Below are 17,055 nucleotides of genomic sequence, written 5' to 3'. Positions count from 1 at the left end.
AGCACTGCCTTCGGGTGCCAGGAAACGTCTGCTGAAATGATCGCCGAGTGCTGAAAAATCTACGCCTCAGTGGCTTCTTTCTTCAATGTTAAATTTTAGTATTTATTTATTTATTTATTCATACTGTTAACCCTCTATATGAGGGTCATTACAGGGAGGGAAACACATGCAATACAAGTACAGTATGCAATAAATAAATAAATAAATAAATAAATAAATAAATAAATAAATAAATAAATAAATAAATAAATAAATAAATAAATAAATAAATAAATAAATAAATAAATAAATAAATAAATAAATAAATAAATTCTCTTCGTTAAAAATACACTCTATACAACAGAATTATAGATTTGCACTGTGAGTATTCCTTCGCGTTGTGGAATACATGGACTTCATACATTAAACGTGCACTACTTTTAAAAATGCGAGGTCGCTTTTTATACATTAAGCTCTAGCGACATTAGGTGTTCGATCGAGTTTATGAAGCTTTTCTTATGAAATTATATTATAATCTTGGCAGTTTAAAAGCATACGTATACAAAAAAATATTTTTTCGGCTATAGTGATTGTATTGCCAGCTGTGCGCTGCGGACCACAGACGACTACCTGTTTCATTAGCTGTATTGGTGGCACTCCGTGAGAGGTTCAGTAAAAAAAAGAAAAGGATGAGAGAAAGAAAAGAAACATACAATACTTCAAATTTAATTCTATGAGCATGAAATATCCGACGGCAACTCATTTAGATTGCACGCAATATGGCTCTGGTGTTTTATTAGGAGTAATTATATTGTTAAAAAGGGGGGGGGGGGAAGAAACGCACGTAGAGTCAGATTTATGGGTTTAGTACATAGTTTCGAAATAACATTGTATTCTGATAGTCTTGCTCTGAAGGATCCTCACCATCAAAACAACGTTCTTCTGCGCTGCTTCATATTATTGCTAAGGTTATCCCTGCATACCTTCCAAGTGTACAGCTAGAAGCACTATGAGAGGGAACACTGGAGCACGTGGCCTCCACGCTTTGAAATGCGCTGTCAACTACAGGTGATAGCAATCAGTGTAAAACGCATCCAAAGTAAACTTGGTAAGCTTCCCTTTCCGAGCATACCCTTAGTGCCACCCTTTCCGATCTTGTGTTGTTAGTAGTGCTTTGCAAAGCGTGGGGCCACGCGCTCCCTTGTTCCCTTTCATATTGATTCTGGCTGTACATATCATGGACATGCTCTTGATTGGACAACTAATTGGACAACGCTGTGCTGTGTCACATGTTACTTGCTCGTTTGCTGTATGCGTCTCTCATTAGGCGGGTGGGCCTACTCTGCTGAGTGAACCGCCAACCGTATACACTGTAAACATAACCCGCCTCTCATTACTGCTCTCGCATTTAGAAAATAAATACTAAAAAACTGCAAAAAAAAATGCCGTTGTTTACTGCAACCCGCAGAGGTCACTAAACTATTGTGTCGAATTGTGTCTTAATTAACAAGGTAGTCTACGTTAGTCTGCGTCCAAAGAAATCTCCGAAGGAAGTCATTACGGCTACCTACATGAAAGGATAGACAATCATGCACCGCTGTTTGGAATAAGAAAGCAATTGGCTACTTCCTTTGAAATTCGGTGTGCTGGAGTGGCTTAACATTTATATAGTTATACTAGAGTGTTGCAAAGAGGTTTTGATATACGTGTAGTATGCAGTGACAGAAAGCTTTTCCGCCCAGTTGAACGTCTTCCTCAGTGGACAAATACAGGCAGGCATAAGCTATGACACCTATGATGTTAACGGTATGCGCTATGCTCTCTCCACCGGTTAACATGCTTATGTACTGTTAACCGGTAGGGGAGGTGTAAGAATTTGCTGTTTTTGTATATTGTATTTTGTTTTCACCTGTCCAGGCTTGGGAAAGGGGAAACCGGGAATTTGTTTTATCTCCCCCAGTGTATATCCAGGCGTCTGGACAAGAGATGCTGTCCGTGTAGGAACTGCGGACAGCATCTATGTGAGAAAGACCACGACGATCTCGAGGAGCAAGAAAGGCTCGTTGATGATCCTAAAATTGCGCGCTGTTAACAATTTCGTGCTTCAGCCAGTGTCCGACTTCGGTACATGTACTATTTCTTCGGTTTTTTACAGTTTATTTTTACAGCTGGCGAATTTTAGCGTTAAATTAGAAGGCATTGTTTTGTGCTTGCTTAGAACACTTGGACACAGTAAGGGCAGTGCACTGTACTTACCGGAGATGTTAAATAGCATCCGGGCCGGATTCCTGCCGAGTTTTTCTGGGTTCTCCGACCCTTTCAGCTCTTCCTCGTACCATCCTGTACGCACCTGAGAAGGCTTTAGGATGAATTTGAGGTCGCCGTCTCTGCGAGGAAAGATAGCGTCTGTATCGTCTACCTATTTGTCACCCTGCTCTTTTTATTTGTGCCATGATGTTTAAAAAGTTTGGAGATACTAACTATTTAACATATTTTCAATTGCCTGCTCCTCAGTATTCCTGGCATCGACTGATTGACAGTCGCGTTCGCTCACTCGCTTTTGTGCATGCTTGCTGTTTGTTGGCTTCATTTTCATTGTTCCTATTTACCTCCTTCTAAACCAGAGTCTACCAAGGGACCAAATGATAAGTAGATGGGGACCGAGGCCATGCCCCTCGAATTGGCATTGAAACCGAGTAGTGAATTATACCGAGCATCTGCCATGCTCGAATATGCCCTTCCCCTCCCCCCCTTCCCCCCCCCCCCCCCCCCCCACTCCCTCTCACCGTTTTTTATTTTTTTTTAGATGTCCAATTTTCCTAACATAAAGAGCAAACGTCCATGCTATTATGTTCCTTGTCAGAGAGAATTTGAAAAACACAGCAAAGACGCATAAAGCGTCCATTGATGGCGATTGCGATGAGAGGCCGAAGAAAGGAAACCTCATAAGCCGTGGCGACCAGGTGTGCTGAAATTCGTGTCCAGGCGGCAATACCTTAAGGTGTTATAGCGGAATACTTCAAGGGCTGCGGCATCCCCACTTCCCTTCATAGAAGCGAGGACGAAGCATTCCATCAAAGCCTAGCGGAAGTAAGCTCCCCATCCAAGAATCGCGGTGCCCTTGTCGGCGAGTTCATGTATCTCATGTTTTGTCGCAACTCGGAATGACCTTCTTCTAAAAAAAAGCCCTCCAAGCGGTTCACAACAATTTTATGACTGTTAAAAAAAAATCAGGGGAGGGAGAAAACAAAATTCACTGATTTTTTGTAAAACCCTACAGTTGTCTTCGGCAACCGCCAATGACACTATAGTGTAAGGAATGTTTTCGCGGTCTTCTTCCTGGAAAAAACGCACAAACCGGAAACGGAAAAAATGAAATGCATATACGGGTTTAACGCATATGTGACATCGGTTATATGACGGAGCACGTGAGCTTGTTTAACGTGCAGTCAAATCCCACAGCCGAGGAGCGCCTTTCGAAACGGCTGGGATCGAACCCCCCGTTCTCGAAATCAGCAGTCGAGCGCCCTACTACTGACACAACGCGACAGAGATTTAACAGCAAAAAAAAAAAAAAAAAAGTACCCTGACAACTCAGTTATGGATGTTCAAACTGAATTTTGTTTTGCAGCAATCTGCGGTCGCATTTTTCAGTATGCGGTATTCCAAACAGAAAAGGGAATACACGATCTTTGAGCATTTGCATTAAGTTGTATTGACGGCAGCAACCTGTTTCGCTTTGACACGGCGAATAACGACAGCAGCGCTTCGTTTGAGACGCCTCTGGTCAAAGGATCTCAAGCGCCGAAGACCGCGACTGATGATGTTCTTTCCAGCGTGATATACTCGATATGGACAAGTATTTTTCTTTTAATAGAGCGTGAGGTAAATAGCCTGTTCATATTTCTTTTGCAAGAGGCAGACAGGTATGCAAAAGCGCACAGGAACCGCGAAACAAACAAAAAGCACTTTTGTACACGCCACACGCGCGCACGTAAAATCACTGCGGGCTGGCAAGCGACGCGAACACACATCCACACTGGGTAGGGTTCGCCGCTATGCCACTAGGTGGCGACTCCGCTCGATCTCGGGGCCAATTGTTAGCGAGAAGGCAACACAACATGAGCCACTTCTTGTTCAGCAAAGTAAAGCCCATTCCTGTTGATGACCCCTTCCTGACAATAGAAGTACCAGGAAGTCGCCGAATTTGTGCAGAATAACGATCGAATAGGTCTTGAATTTTCCATTGACATTCAAGACTTTTTTTATTCTGTTCAACATGCCGAGTTGTTATCTTCAGTCAGAGGTTGGATGAAGGCTCCGGGGTTGTGGCCCTTCTGGTCTTCCAGAACTCAGCAGGTGGTATTGCAAGTACACAAATCCTAAATTTACTGGAACGCTACTTTCAGGTTACTTTTATATCTCATGACAGTCAGTTATTTTCTGCAGCATAAAATGATTTGCATTGACTCCTTTCTAGCACCTGTTTTGTGTGACATATTTTTACCTTCAACTGACCGGCTATTTGCAAAAGCTTTTCAAGGGGGACCAGGCTACTTTTAATATTTCTAGACGGGTCGAGGACTTCTAATTTTTTGAACGCCGTGCATCTTTTCATCCCTTGACCAAGTTGTTCTCGGGCTTTAAGCTCTTTTAATAAATTCAGAAAATGTTAAGTTTTTACCAGTGAGCTTACTGAAAATCAGATATTGCGTTTCCAAGACCTCAAGCTGGTGCTCTGGGGAGACCATATTTGCTGCATGTACTCCCCTCTAGCCAACAAAGTCCAAGGTGGTAAAAACAGCTATAGCATCGCTTTCCTTGGAAGCGGGCTTCAGAAATCATGCCCTCATAAAATGCAAGAGACTTTGAACGATCAGGTTTCGCGATTGTTAACAGCAGGCTTCCTTACACTTGTCATATCAGCTCTCGTTCAAGTCCCCGTGAGAGCAGTTGCGGAAAGTTTGGCACAGTTAAACGCATGTAGACAAAGTGAAAGTGCATGATTCCTCCATGGATGACTGCGGACCTCAAAGATACTTGCAGAAGAGAGATGCGGACTCAAAGATACGGACCACAGCCGGCTTTAGACGACACAAAGGTATCGATGGCATTTTGAGGGGAGATGTCCCGGTAGGAGAGCCAGATAAAGAGCGGTAGCAGTGGAGAGAAAGGGAATGCAGGGGACTGGAAGGATGTGTGGCACTGGGTCCGGCTATGTTTTATAATTGTGGAGATATGAACCGGTACAAATAAAGTTTTCCAGGTGTCTGAAGAAGAAGTATGGTGTGCGACGTAGAAGAAGTGAAGCGGCAGCAGAAGAAGAATGGTGCGCCGCCCGCTCAGTGTACCACACGTGCGAAGAAGCGGGCGACAAGCTGGACGTGCGTCGCTAGGCACGTGACTGAATGTCGGATGAAGGTCAAACTCCGGCGTACGCAGTCAGCCGAGTGAAGATTTCGCATCAAAATAGAAAGACAGCAAAAAAAAAATAATAAAAAGGTGAGCCCCATTTTCTTAAGTCGATAGTGGTCCCTTGTGTACAACTATCCCACAACCTGAAAAAAGTGTAGGGGAAACGCCAATGGCCCTCAGTCTTTTCAGCTCCCAGTAAGCCTTCAAAGCTTTGCCCTCGCTTCACTGGTTGTTCCACCGGGGGCTGCCGCAAGATACATAGGATTGCCTACGTGTAACAACAGAGGTATGCTGCATCCCCTGTCACGCTGGGCATCATATGACCGGTTACGGCAGCACGGCAAAAGTGCAGAAAAAGAGGAAACAAAAATCTAAATCTCGTCCTGCGTCTTGCTTCGATTAACACGATGTGCAGTACAAGGTTTCAGATGGCTACGATTCTGGAGAAGAGTAGAAATAATAAGGTCAGACTTCTGATAGAGGCGTATCTTATATCAGAAGGTTGTCCAATCGTTTCTTGGGCGATTCACGCGTATTCTGCTGAATGTGCGTTTGATGCGAAAGCTTAACTGGGCTAAGCAGAATGTTCATTTGGGCAAGTTCATCGATTTTCATAATTGTAAAACAGCGCGAACAACGGTACACAAGAACGAGGAGAAAGGAGAAAAAAAAAGTTACTGTTCTTCCATACCTACATCGCATCACCCACGGGCTTCAAAAAATGTGGCAGGCTGGTACGATGTGAATGTAGCGATATCAGCACCCATTAAACTTAAACAGGTATGCCCGGCAATCCAAAAGGAGAGAGAGCGTTCAGAAAAAAAGGAACGTGTGTGGCATCGCGCACAGGGACAAGTTCGTCGCCTGTTGCAAAGGAGTTATTTACAGGATTCCCCTCTCCTGCGGAGCCCGGTACATTGGGCAGACGGGACGCTGCATAAATAAAAGGTTGCTCGAGCACAAAAACAATCTAGACAGTAACAAGGAACTATCTTACCTGGTAAGCCACTGCAAGAAGTGTGAAACAATGAAAAAGAAGAAGGGAATTTGCACCGCCTTATGGCGAGGAACAGACTGTAGTAGTGTGTTTTGCTGACTGGAACGGGATTTAGAAAAAAAAAAAAACGAACTCGTGTGTTGCATTGTGGATTGTGAATGGTGTGTGGATTGTGACGAATTTTTGTGTGTTTCTGCTTTGTGGTTATTTGTGTAGTTCGTGCATTTATTTCCCGCCACGTCTCCCCTCCCGGCGCCAGAACAGTTGCAAGAAACTGTCTTGGAACGGGGGGAGGTTGTGATGATGGTGATTGTGGCGAGTGTGCGGGTGGCTCGAAAGGAAGTGAAGTGTGGCCGCGTGCGGGGCGGGCCAGTGCGCGTGAGTTTGTTCCGGCAAGCGAACGGGTCGGACGTTCCTGGGCGTCGCTGGCGGCGGAGTTCATCGTCCTGGGCCTGGCGTACAAGGCCGGCTCGCCAGCACCTGCCGGGCACCGGGTCCGGGGTCTGGTACTGCCCAGCGCTTCGCCATCCGGCGAACAGCTTGCGGAGGCAGCTCGACCGCTACATCGTGCCTGGCCGCCGCACTTGTGCTGCCGCACTGGTGCCGCACTTTGCAGTACCCGGGCGTGACGCGGTACCCCGCGGTACACCGCAGTACCCCGGACTGTGAAGCAGACGCCGGACACAGACGCCGGAGCGTGGCCTGCCGCGCTACCGAGTCCTCGGGTGACTGGCTGGTCTTGCCTCAACCGGACTCGCCTGCACCGGCATCTAGTACACGAGCGGAAAACCAGAAGTAGGACGGTTTTGTGTTGGGACATATCCTATTAGGATAAGCTAGGCTGTATGCATGTCTGTTGCCAGTTACGTTAATTGGTCAAGAAAAGAAAAGCGTCCGTGTGCCTGTGAACCTGCTCTGCTACCTGCCCAGAGCTCCTGAACGGACCTGGGCCCATATATAACATCACAATTTGGCGAGCCTGCCAGGATCCTAGAAATTAGTAGATTCAAGGAACTAATCATTCAGAGAGAGGGCAGAGAGTCGGGGACGGGTTCACACCCATCGCGACGTTTGAGCAAAGATGGACCTAGAGCGTCTAGCCGCGTTGGGCGCTCAGCTGGGTTTCTCAGGCTCCGAGCTGAGAGACTGGATAGATAAGGAACGCGCGGAGCAAAGGGCCGAACGTGCTGCTGAAAGAGAGCAAAGTCGCATAGCCGCGGAGAGAGAGAAAGAAATCTTGGAATTGAAACTCAGACTCCAAGAAGGAGCGAGGAGCAACACGACAGATGATATCGAGCCCATAGTGTCAGCGCCACAAGTACAGCTTTTCAACCCTCAAAAACTGCTACCCCTATTTGACGAGCGACGAGATGACCTGCATGCCTATTTGCAACGGTTTGAGCGTGTGGCAGTGGGACAGGACTGGCCTCAAGATAAATGGGCGATGGCCGTAAGTATGTGCCTAACTGGGGAAGCCTTGACCGTGATCGGCAGGATGTCAGCTGCAGATTCATTAGATTATCAAAAGGTCAAAAAGGCTCTTCTGCAGCGCTTTAATTTCACGGCTCAAGGTTACCATCAGAAATTTCGAAAAGCTCGAGCAGAAGATGGCGAGACGGGAAGGCAGTTAGCCGCCAGGCTTTCGGGTTACTTCGACCATTGGATCGAAATGGCGAGTGTTCCCAAGACATTTGAAGACCTGCGCGATCATGTGATCGGTGAACAGTTCCTGCGGTGTTGCCACCCGAAACTCGTTGTGTTTCTGAAAGAACGGGAGTGCAAGACACTCGACATCATGGCAGACGCAACCGATCGATACTTGGAAGTTCAGAACTATTCGAACATCGGTAAAGTCCCTGACGAAGAGAAACCTCATACCAAGAGTTCCGACAGCCTGCCGAATAAACCCCAGTTGCGGTGTATGTTATGCAATCGTCCAGGACATCGGGCTTCCGATTGCCGCACGTCCACTAGACCGGTGCTCAAGTGCAACTCGTGTGGAAAGGTCGGACACAAGGCCGAAAACTGCAGGAATCGACACCAAGAGGAAGAACAGAGTGCCGCATGCTCTGCAATTCAGGCTCCCAAACGTGCTGATCATCTTGACTGGCATACGGCCCGGAGCCCATCCGACTCTAGCAGTTGGGCGCAGGTCAGTAAAGACGTACCTCAGAATTCAACAGGAAGAATGCCCATTGTAGAAGGGTTTGTGATGGGGAAACAAGTGTGCGTGCTTCGAGACACTGGTAGTAATGTTGTTATTGTCCGCCGGGGTTTGGTCCCAAAGAACTGCTTCACAGGGCAGACCGAGAGGATAGTACTTGTCAATGGTACGGTAACCCAGTTACCGGTGGCAAGAGTACCAGTGGACACGCCATATTTCAAAGGCGAGGTGACCGCGCTTTGCATGAAGCGGCCCTTGTATGATCTCGTGCTTGGGAATATACCAGGTGTCAGGGCCCCAGATGATCCCAATCACGACTGGATGACCTCAAGCAGCCTAGAGCTTCATACCTCGCAAGATTCCCGAGAACAGGAGCGACCTGTGAATTTTAGACGATGTGTTGCAGCCTTGGCCAAGCCAACAGAAAAGAAAACACCGCTGTGCGTGCCACCCATTCTTCTGTGTGACATGACAAAGGACCAGTTAGCAGAAGAGCACCTGAATTATTGCAATTGCGGCTCGGTTGCGACATCTGCTGAAGACTTTGCTCACCCGTGTTATCTTCAGCTGAAAACCTGCAGCTATTGTGGTAAAAAGATGTCCAAGAAGGAAATATGGGACCATATAAAGATTTGCAAAGAAAAACCTAAGGAGCTTCGTCAACGAGACCAGCACCAATCACTGCCACCTAAGGATCAAGCGAGGCTTCAAGCTCTTTTTGAAGGAAGACCGTTACGCAAACAGGTTGAGCCTGAACGGGAGGGCGGAATGCTTCCGAAGAGGAATTTTAGTTCTTTTGACTCCTCTCCACGAGGACCAGAGCCCGAGGAGCACGGGACAAATACGTGGACCGAGATTAACCATCTGAAGGCTGAAATAGCGAAAATTCATGAACATTTGAGCCTCTCCCATTCCAAGATCTATGCTCAGGAAGAGAAGATATCAGACCTAGAAGAGGCACTTCGTAAAAAAGACAACGTCATTCAAGAGCTGACTGTGAAAGTGCAGTCATATGAAGATGACATTGCGAAGATTCGAGAGGCACTTTCCCAAAAGGACGACAATGATCTATTGACTGAGACTGTACGCTCGCATCAAGTCGACCTGAAGAATGTCCAAATTCAGTGCGACAAGGCAGAACAGTTAGTCGCAGATTTGAAGAGACTGTACGACTCTCAGCAAGAAACTATGTCCTCCACTTCCGAAAAATCAAGCCTTCAGATACACAAGATTAAGGAAACAATCAAGAATATGGACGACTGTTATTCGGCATCGTTTAACGGAATTCAAGCGGAACAAGGGCAAACATTTCACCATCCAATCTGATCACCAGCCGCTCCAGTACCTGCAATCCGCGAAGCATATGAACAATCGAGTGTTGCGGTGGAGTTTATTCCTCCAGGAATACAACTTCAGCATAGACTACATAAAAGGGAGCGATAACGTTGGTGCCGATTACATGAGCCGTGTGTGAAAGGTGTAGTAGTGTGTTTTGCTGACTGGAACGGGATTAAGAAAAAAAAAAACGAACTCGTGTGTTGCATTGTGGATTGTGAATGGTGTGTGGATTGTGACGAATTTTTGTGTGTTTCTGCTTTGTGGTTATTTGTGTAGTTTGTGCATTTATTTCCCGCCACGTCTCCCCTCCCGGCGCCAGAACAGTTGCAAGAAACTGTCTTGGAACGGGGGGAGGTTGTGATGATGGTGATTGTGGCGAGTGTGCGGGTGGCTCGAAAGGAAGTGAAGTGTGGCCGCGTGCGGGGCGGGCCAGTGCGCGTGAGTTTGTTCCGGCAAGCGAACGGGTCGGACGTTCCTGGGCGTCGCTGGCGGCGGAGTTCATCGTCCTGGGCCTGGCGTACAAGGCCGGCTCGCCAGCACCTGCCGGGCACCGGGTTCGGGGTCTGGTACTGCCCAGCGCTTCGCCATCCGGCGAACAGCTTGCGGAGGCAGCTCGACCGCTACATCGTGCCTGGCCGCCGCACTTGTGCTGCCGCACTGGTGCCGCACTTTGCAGTACCCGGGCGTGACGCGGTACCCCGCGGTACACCGCAGTACCCCGGACTGTGAAGCAGACGCCGGACACAGACGCCGGAGCGTGGCCTGCCGCGCTACCGAGTCCTCGGGTGACTGGCTGGTCTTGCCTCAACCGGACTCGCCTGCACCGGCATCTAGTACACGAGCGGAAAACCAGAAGTAGGACGGTTTTGTGTTGGGACATATCCTATTAGGATAAGCTAGGCTGTATGCATGTCTGTTGCCAGTTACGTTAATTGGTCAAGAAAAGAAAAGCGTCCGTGTGTCTGTGAACCTGCTCTGCTACCTGCCCAGAGCTCCTGAACGGACCTTGGCCCATATATAACATCACACAGACATACTTTACAAGCACTGCGATCAGACAACGCGGGAAATAATGGAAGCCTTCCATATCAATCAAGACTCAAAATGTATAAGCAAACCATCTGTCACTCTAAATGACAAAGAGATAGCTTTTATTGGTGACCTTTGAGTGTCGCACGTGTCTCTTTTGGTTTTGGTTTTATCGACTTCAGTGTGATGTAGAATGTACTGTTTTTTCCTTTAAAAGCGCCAAGTGTTGGCATTAAAAACTTAGTTGAGAGTTAGCGCTCGTCCCGGGTCTTTCTCGTTCTTGTGTACCGTTGTTCGCGCTGTTTTACAATTATGCGTATTCACTGGGCTAGCTGCGGCTCGTTTCGCGTCCCCTGCCTACCATTTTCCTCCACCGCCACCGCTGCCCATATGGCCGGCATCCTAGGACCTCTCCCTTCAAGATGCCCTCGACACCTTCATGTCATCTAGACCCGGCTGTGGTGTCCTTGAGGTCCGCAGACATCGCCACGACCTTCCGCTATGTCTACTTATGTTTAGCCGTGTTATACGTTTACTTTTTTTTTTCAGATTCGTTTATTCTGTAAGGGCTGTTGCTCGATATTTATGCCTTGTCTGCCCCTTCTGCGCAAGCGATCGTTTTGGTTAATATATGCACTGCTCGATGACATGCATAAAGAGTCGGCAGTCGTCTTATGCGTCCTCTATTCTGTCCGTTGTGCAATTTTTGCGCTACATTCTTCACACCAGAAGAGCCATTCTACGCATTAAGCAACGAAGATTAGCCGTGCTTTAATCACTGCGTTTTTCATGTCTAATTAAATTGTTCCAATTCTTCATTTGGTATTTTCTGTGTATACGCGGTACCGAGTCCTCGCACCAATGTATGCCATCTTGATCGATCGTCGGACTAAGTAAGGGCTCAATGCGTCGTTTGGTCGTCCAGATTTTCCTACCTTGACCTAGCACGCACCCACCGCACAATATTCCGTAATTATCTACAAATTTTAGATGGGCGTTTGTTAAGCGTTTTACGGTACGCGTGGACGAGGGAATTCGCGCACCCTGTGCACCATGGACACCGGTCGCATCCGCGGACACAAACGAAGTCGTACACAGGAAGGACAACCATAAGACTTGCTTATGAGTCTATGAGAACGGATTACCCACAATCCCACATTCTTGCCAATGAAGTGACGCACGAAAAGCAAGTACGCAAGAACTGACAAACAGTAGCTTATGATGCATGCATTCCATAGGCCGACAGGAAGTAGAGACACCGAGCAGTGAGGAGCAGACATTGTCAGATGCAACTAAGAAAATTATCGGCTTTTGCTGCTCAAAGGACCCTGCTACTGCTAATGGCGTTAGTCGTTTCTCTTCCATAATCGCCTTGGACTTGTTAGTGGGACAACGTAGAGTGCGGAAGACGAGGCGAGGTTCTCAACGCCTTAAGTGGATTAACAGCAGTCTCCTGATCAATCAACGCTATTTGCTGAATACGCTTTTCTGAGGGGAATCTGCCGTCTTTTGCTTCACTTGCACCCGATTATAGTAACATGCCAAGCGCAAGAGCGGATGTTTTCCCACATGAAACGATTAGCGTGCTCCGAGACCAACGTGGTGCCATGTGACCGTGCTCGTTTTCACATCGTTCTCCGCGTGCCGGCACAAGAGCCGACGCAGCAAGGCACCTTCGACTGCTCGCCCGAAACGTGTTTAGACAATCATGGTATACGCCTGGAGGCTGGACATCCCGCTCGTACCACTTTGAACAATTACTTCAACTGCAGATACCATTCGGTCTCCCCCGCTGTGGTGCTACTTCGTTGTGTCTCCTGTGGCTAGGAGTGGCGTTCAAACGCCTATTCCCATCTCATCCGAATGGCAGAATCTACACCTTGCGAGCACTGCAGGTGTGATGAAACGATTGCGCACATACTTTGTGACTGCCCTCAGTTTGAGCGCGACCGTGACTTCCTAGCTGCTACACTCCGCCGCTAGGACTCTCGTCCCCTTACTGAAGCTAAGATCCTGGGCCCTTGGACGACACCTTCATCAGAAAAGAAAGCAGTGAAGGCACTCCACATGATTTTAATGGAATCGAGGTTGAGTTCTCGACTTTAAGTGTACGCTCTATATCCCCTCCCCCCTTCCTTCGTTTACTATAGATATCTGCACATGTGATAGACTCCTCTTCTAGGCGCTCTTTCTTTCCTTTGTATCCTTTTTCTCCTCCCTATGTGTAGGGTAGCCTACTGGGCATCGCCTAGTTAACCTCCCCGCCTTTATATTCTATTTCTCTCTCTCTCTCTCTCTCTCTATCTCTCCGCATGCCGGATAGCCAATACCACTAAAATAGGAATACCGTGACCGTCATCGGTGAACTCAGTTCCGTCAGTCTCTCCTTACTTACACGCAGATGTTAAGCCCACATTCGCAGTGGTAACTGGGTAACTGGAGTAGCAACATGAACTATATATACTACGATTGTTGCGTGGAGTTAGCCGAGCACAGGTGATACGCAGCCGTCATTTGTGGTGCCGCCGGCAGAAAGAAAAACTAGCAAAACGGCAAGTATATGATGTTTTCATATCATGGGACTTCCCGCATATTAGCGTTTAAAGAGACACCATCCCGGACTAATGTCGAATGCTCTCTGTGCAGCAGAACCACGCTTATTGTACCACCGGATGAAAGTGCTCGAACTATTGCTCTCCTCCTGGATGGCTTCCGCTCTTGTGAGAGAAAATTCGGGAGTGCTCTTTAGTGCTAATGCTCGGCCACTGCAATCCGTCACGTTCAATACATCCCAAAAATTATGTCTCACATGCAGACGCCAAAGACACCACTGATCCGGGACACTGCTCTCAGTATCGCTACGAAATTGACAGACTTGTACAATAATCCCCCACAATACCTTCGAAGTTGTGACTGCTCACCATAAGCTATAGGAACACGTCAAACCCTGAGTCCATCGCACAATGCCAGCACAGACTTCAACGTATATGCGTGTGTGTGTGTGTGTGTGTGTGTGTGTGTGTGTGTGTGTGTGTGTGTGTGTGTGTGTGTGTGTGTGTGTGTGTGTGTGTGTGTGTGTGTGTGTGTGTGTGTGTGTGTGTGTGTGTGTGTGTGTGTGTGTGTGTGTGTGTGTGTTTAGGGGGGGGGGGTACACATTATGCATCAAAACACGCAAATGCTCATTGTGCCCGGTCTCTTGGGCCTCCAGAATCCGTAGAATGAAAAGAATTCTGAAGTAACATTCCACTCCTTATCCCACTAACCCACTCCGTCCAAGTATCATACCCGAAACTAGTTTCTGACCAAGTTTATTTATCGATTCTCTTAATAAGCATATTATGTTCACGTGTGATTAGTGTGCGCTTGTACTCTTGATGCCGTGGCTTTTTTGCTATTGGTTCATTCGCCTCGCAATTATCTCTCACCTGATCGCTCCTACCAGCTTGCCCTTCTTGCAGTCCAGGTTGTAGACAAACTCTGTTCTTGTACCGTCTAGTGTCCCATCTCTGATGGCTGCCCACTGGTCAACTCCATCCATGTCTTTCAGCTGACTCTCCGCGCTTTCTCCACCCGCAGCACTCAGAAGCGTTGGGAACCAGTCGACAACGTGAATAATGCTGCAACAACGCAGGTACACTGACGTCACTTTGCAACCGGGCGTGCCTGGATCTGAACGGCTCTTAAGCAGCTAAATGCCAGGAGTAGGTTGCCAATTTGCTTGATTAAAAAAGGCAGTTTATCACAGACAATTTTCATAGCTGTTCACTCCCTGCTGAAAGTTCGAGAAACGAGAGAGCGCGAGTTTTTCTATCTATATCCGTGATTACTTGATGTCGTGCTACTGAATCTTTACAAAAGGATTTCTCACACACACACACACACACACACACACACACACACACACACACACACACACACACACACACACACACACACACACACACACACACACACACACACACACACACACACACACACACACACACACACACACACACACACACACACACACACACACACACACACACACACACACACACACACACACACACACACACACACACACACACACACACACACACACACACACACACACACACACACACACACACACACACACACACACACACACACACACACACACACACACACACACACACACACACACACACACACACACACACACACACACACACACACACACACACACACACACACACACACACACGCGCACACACAAACGTGCAAGCGTATATTTGTAGGTATCCTTGCAGGTTTCTGCAAAGAAGCAAAATGGGCTTATAACTAAACGCGTATAAGAATGACAAAGCTGAACATGAGAGCAAATTTTATTTCCTAATATCATTCCAGCTGTTTGTTTTCATTCTCAATTGCCCTAAGCATTCCTCTAGTATGAGACTTCATTTATTTACAGTTATATAGATGTCACTTTTGTTCTAATTACATGACACGGAGAAAAATTGCATCGTTCGTGAGAAACACCTGTATTTTTGCCTGAATTCTGCTTTTGATATTTCGTTCCATTAAAAAATTATGTGTGTGTATGGGGATGGGGGTGGGGGGGGGGTGGACGCTGAGTGTTGCAGCGAATTTTTCTACGGACACCTGGATTTCATGTGTCGCACAACTTTTGAACGAACCTTCTGTCCTAGCAACTCGCTGTTGTCGTTCGCCTCTTACCAGCTACCGGGTTATCTGCTTCTTCTTACTGCACTGCGCTAGGTTTTCAAGCCGTCATCGTGCTACCGTGGCACCGTGAGACCGTGTTACTGTAGCATCGTGGCACCGTGGCAGGAGCTGCCAACTTGGGTCTCTCGTTTCACGTGCGATGGTTATGTCAGAATCAGCCTGCCAGGACCCTGGAGTTCACGTTACCCTTATAGGTCACTAAGGCACGTTCGTGCGGCTTGGTTAAAGCGGGGCTTTATATGTGGGCTGGCAGCCTACGCTATCGCGTCCTACCCTTAAAGGCGGAGCTTAAGTGTCCCACATATTTAGATTCAATAAACGCCTTTACCACCACCACCTAAAACGCCGGTGAACTTTGATGCGTTCAACGGAACGCTGGTTGTGTTTTATGCAACGCTTGGTCGCTCGCACCAAAGTTTTCGCCCGACGGTCCAGCAGTGTTGTTGTTATTGGCCTCTTGAAAAATGGCCGCGTTGAACCCGTGTATTTCTTCTTCTTCTTCTTCTTCTTCTTCTTCTTCTTCTTCTTCTTCTTCTTCTTCTTCTTCTTCTTCTTCTTCTTCTTCTTCTTCTTCTTCTTCTTCTTCTTCTTCTTCTTCTTCTTCTTCTTCCTCTTCCTCTTCCTCTTCCTCTTCTTCTTCTTCCTCTTCTTCTTCTTCTTCTTCTTCTTCTTCTTCTTCTTCTTCTTCTTCTTCTTCTTCTTCTTCTTCTTCTACTTCTTCTTCTTCTTCTCCTTCTTCTTCTTCTTCTATGGTGCCACGGTAACACGCCGACGGCTTGAAAATCTAGCGCAGTGCATGTAGCTTTCGCTGCAAAAATATACATGCAGGTCTGTCGGATAAGGATGCACTAGACGATCATTTGAGCTACAAAGCTATTTTATTTTATGCGGAATTTTTCTCGGGGCTAATTTTGTTTTAGAAGACCAGAAATTGTGAGTTCGCGAGCTAACCGGGAATTTACCATGCTATGTGCCTTCAATTTCTAAAAGACGTGCATTAAAGCTGCATTTTTGATGCGCTATTATTGAAGGGCTAGGGCCATGCAGACATGAGCAGTGTTTCGAAATAAGTTGTGTCAGCGTGTGAAGATTGTTTCTTCTTTTCCTACTGCGCAAATGTGCACTCCTGCATAAGTGAGTTAGCTATATACACACTGTAATTACATTTTGAATTCTTATCGGGCGCTCTCTATAATTTCTGTGATGGCATAAGGTGTAGTGAGGCAATGCAGCGGCGCAGCCAACATGTCATGTTTTGCTGGGCCTGCAGATTGTTTCGGTCTGCAGGGTCTGATTACTCCAGATCCAGGTACATAAAAGACACACAGCGACAGCTACCACTCCACTGTAATTTGCAAGGCGCACGGCCATGCTCCACTGTCGATACGGATACCGTCATCAATATATTTGCTTAACATTTAAA

General features: G+C 47.2%; 2 protein-coding genes across 2 annotated transcripts in view; one reads left to right on the top strand and one right to left on the bottom strand.

Moving 5' to 3' along the window:
* LOC146175525 (arylsulfatase B-like) overlaps positions 1 to 17,055 on the bottom strand; it is a 63,033-nt gene that overhangs the window by 3,134 nt on the left and 42,844 nt on the right. The window contains exons 9-10 of the mRNA XM_084580793.1: positions 14,348 to 14,539; positions 2,236 to 2,366 (exon numbers count right to left, since the gene is read on the bottom strand). Coding sequence (XP_084436919.1) covers positions 2,236 to 2,366; positions 14,348 to 14,539 — 323 coding nt within the window. The remainder of the gene's footprint in view (positions 1 to 2,235; positions 2,367 to 14,347; positions 14,540 to 17,055) is intronic.
* On the top strand, positions 8,291 to 10,058 carry LOC146175527 (uncharacterized). Its single transcript, XM_084580792.1, has one exon. The coding sequence runs from the start codon at positions 8,313 to 8,315 to the stop codon at positions 9,879 to 9,881; it is 1,569 nt and encodes a 522-aa protein (XP_084436918.1). The 5' UTR covers positions 8,291 to 8,312; the 3' UTR covers positions 9,882 to 10,058.

This window comes from Amblyomma maculatum, chromosome 10 (genome assembly GCF_055883805.1).
Source record: "Amblyomma maculatum isolate TAMU_Amacu chromosome 10, ASM5588380v1, whole genome shotgun sequence".
Lineage (NCBI taxonomy): Eukaryota > Metazoa > Arthropoda > Arachnida > Ixodida > Ixodidae > Amblyomma > Amblyomma maculatum.
The sequence above is the reverse complement of the archived record's forward strand: the minus strand, read 5'-3'. Positions and strand labels throughout refer to the sequence as shown.

Bases quoted from the DNA above. Each gene is read 5' to 3' on its own strand.
- LOC146175527 (XM_084580792.1), top strand. From the start codon at position 8,313: ATGTTATGCAATCGTCCAGGACATCGGGCTTCCGATTGCCGCACGTCC.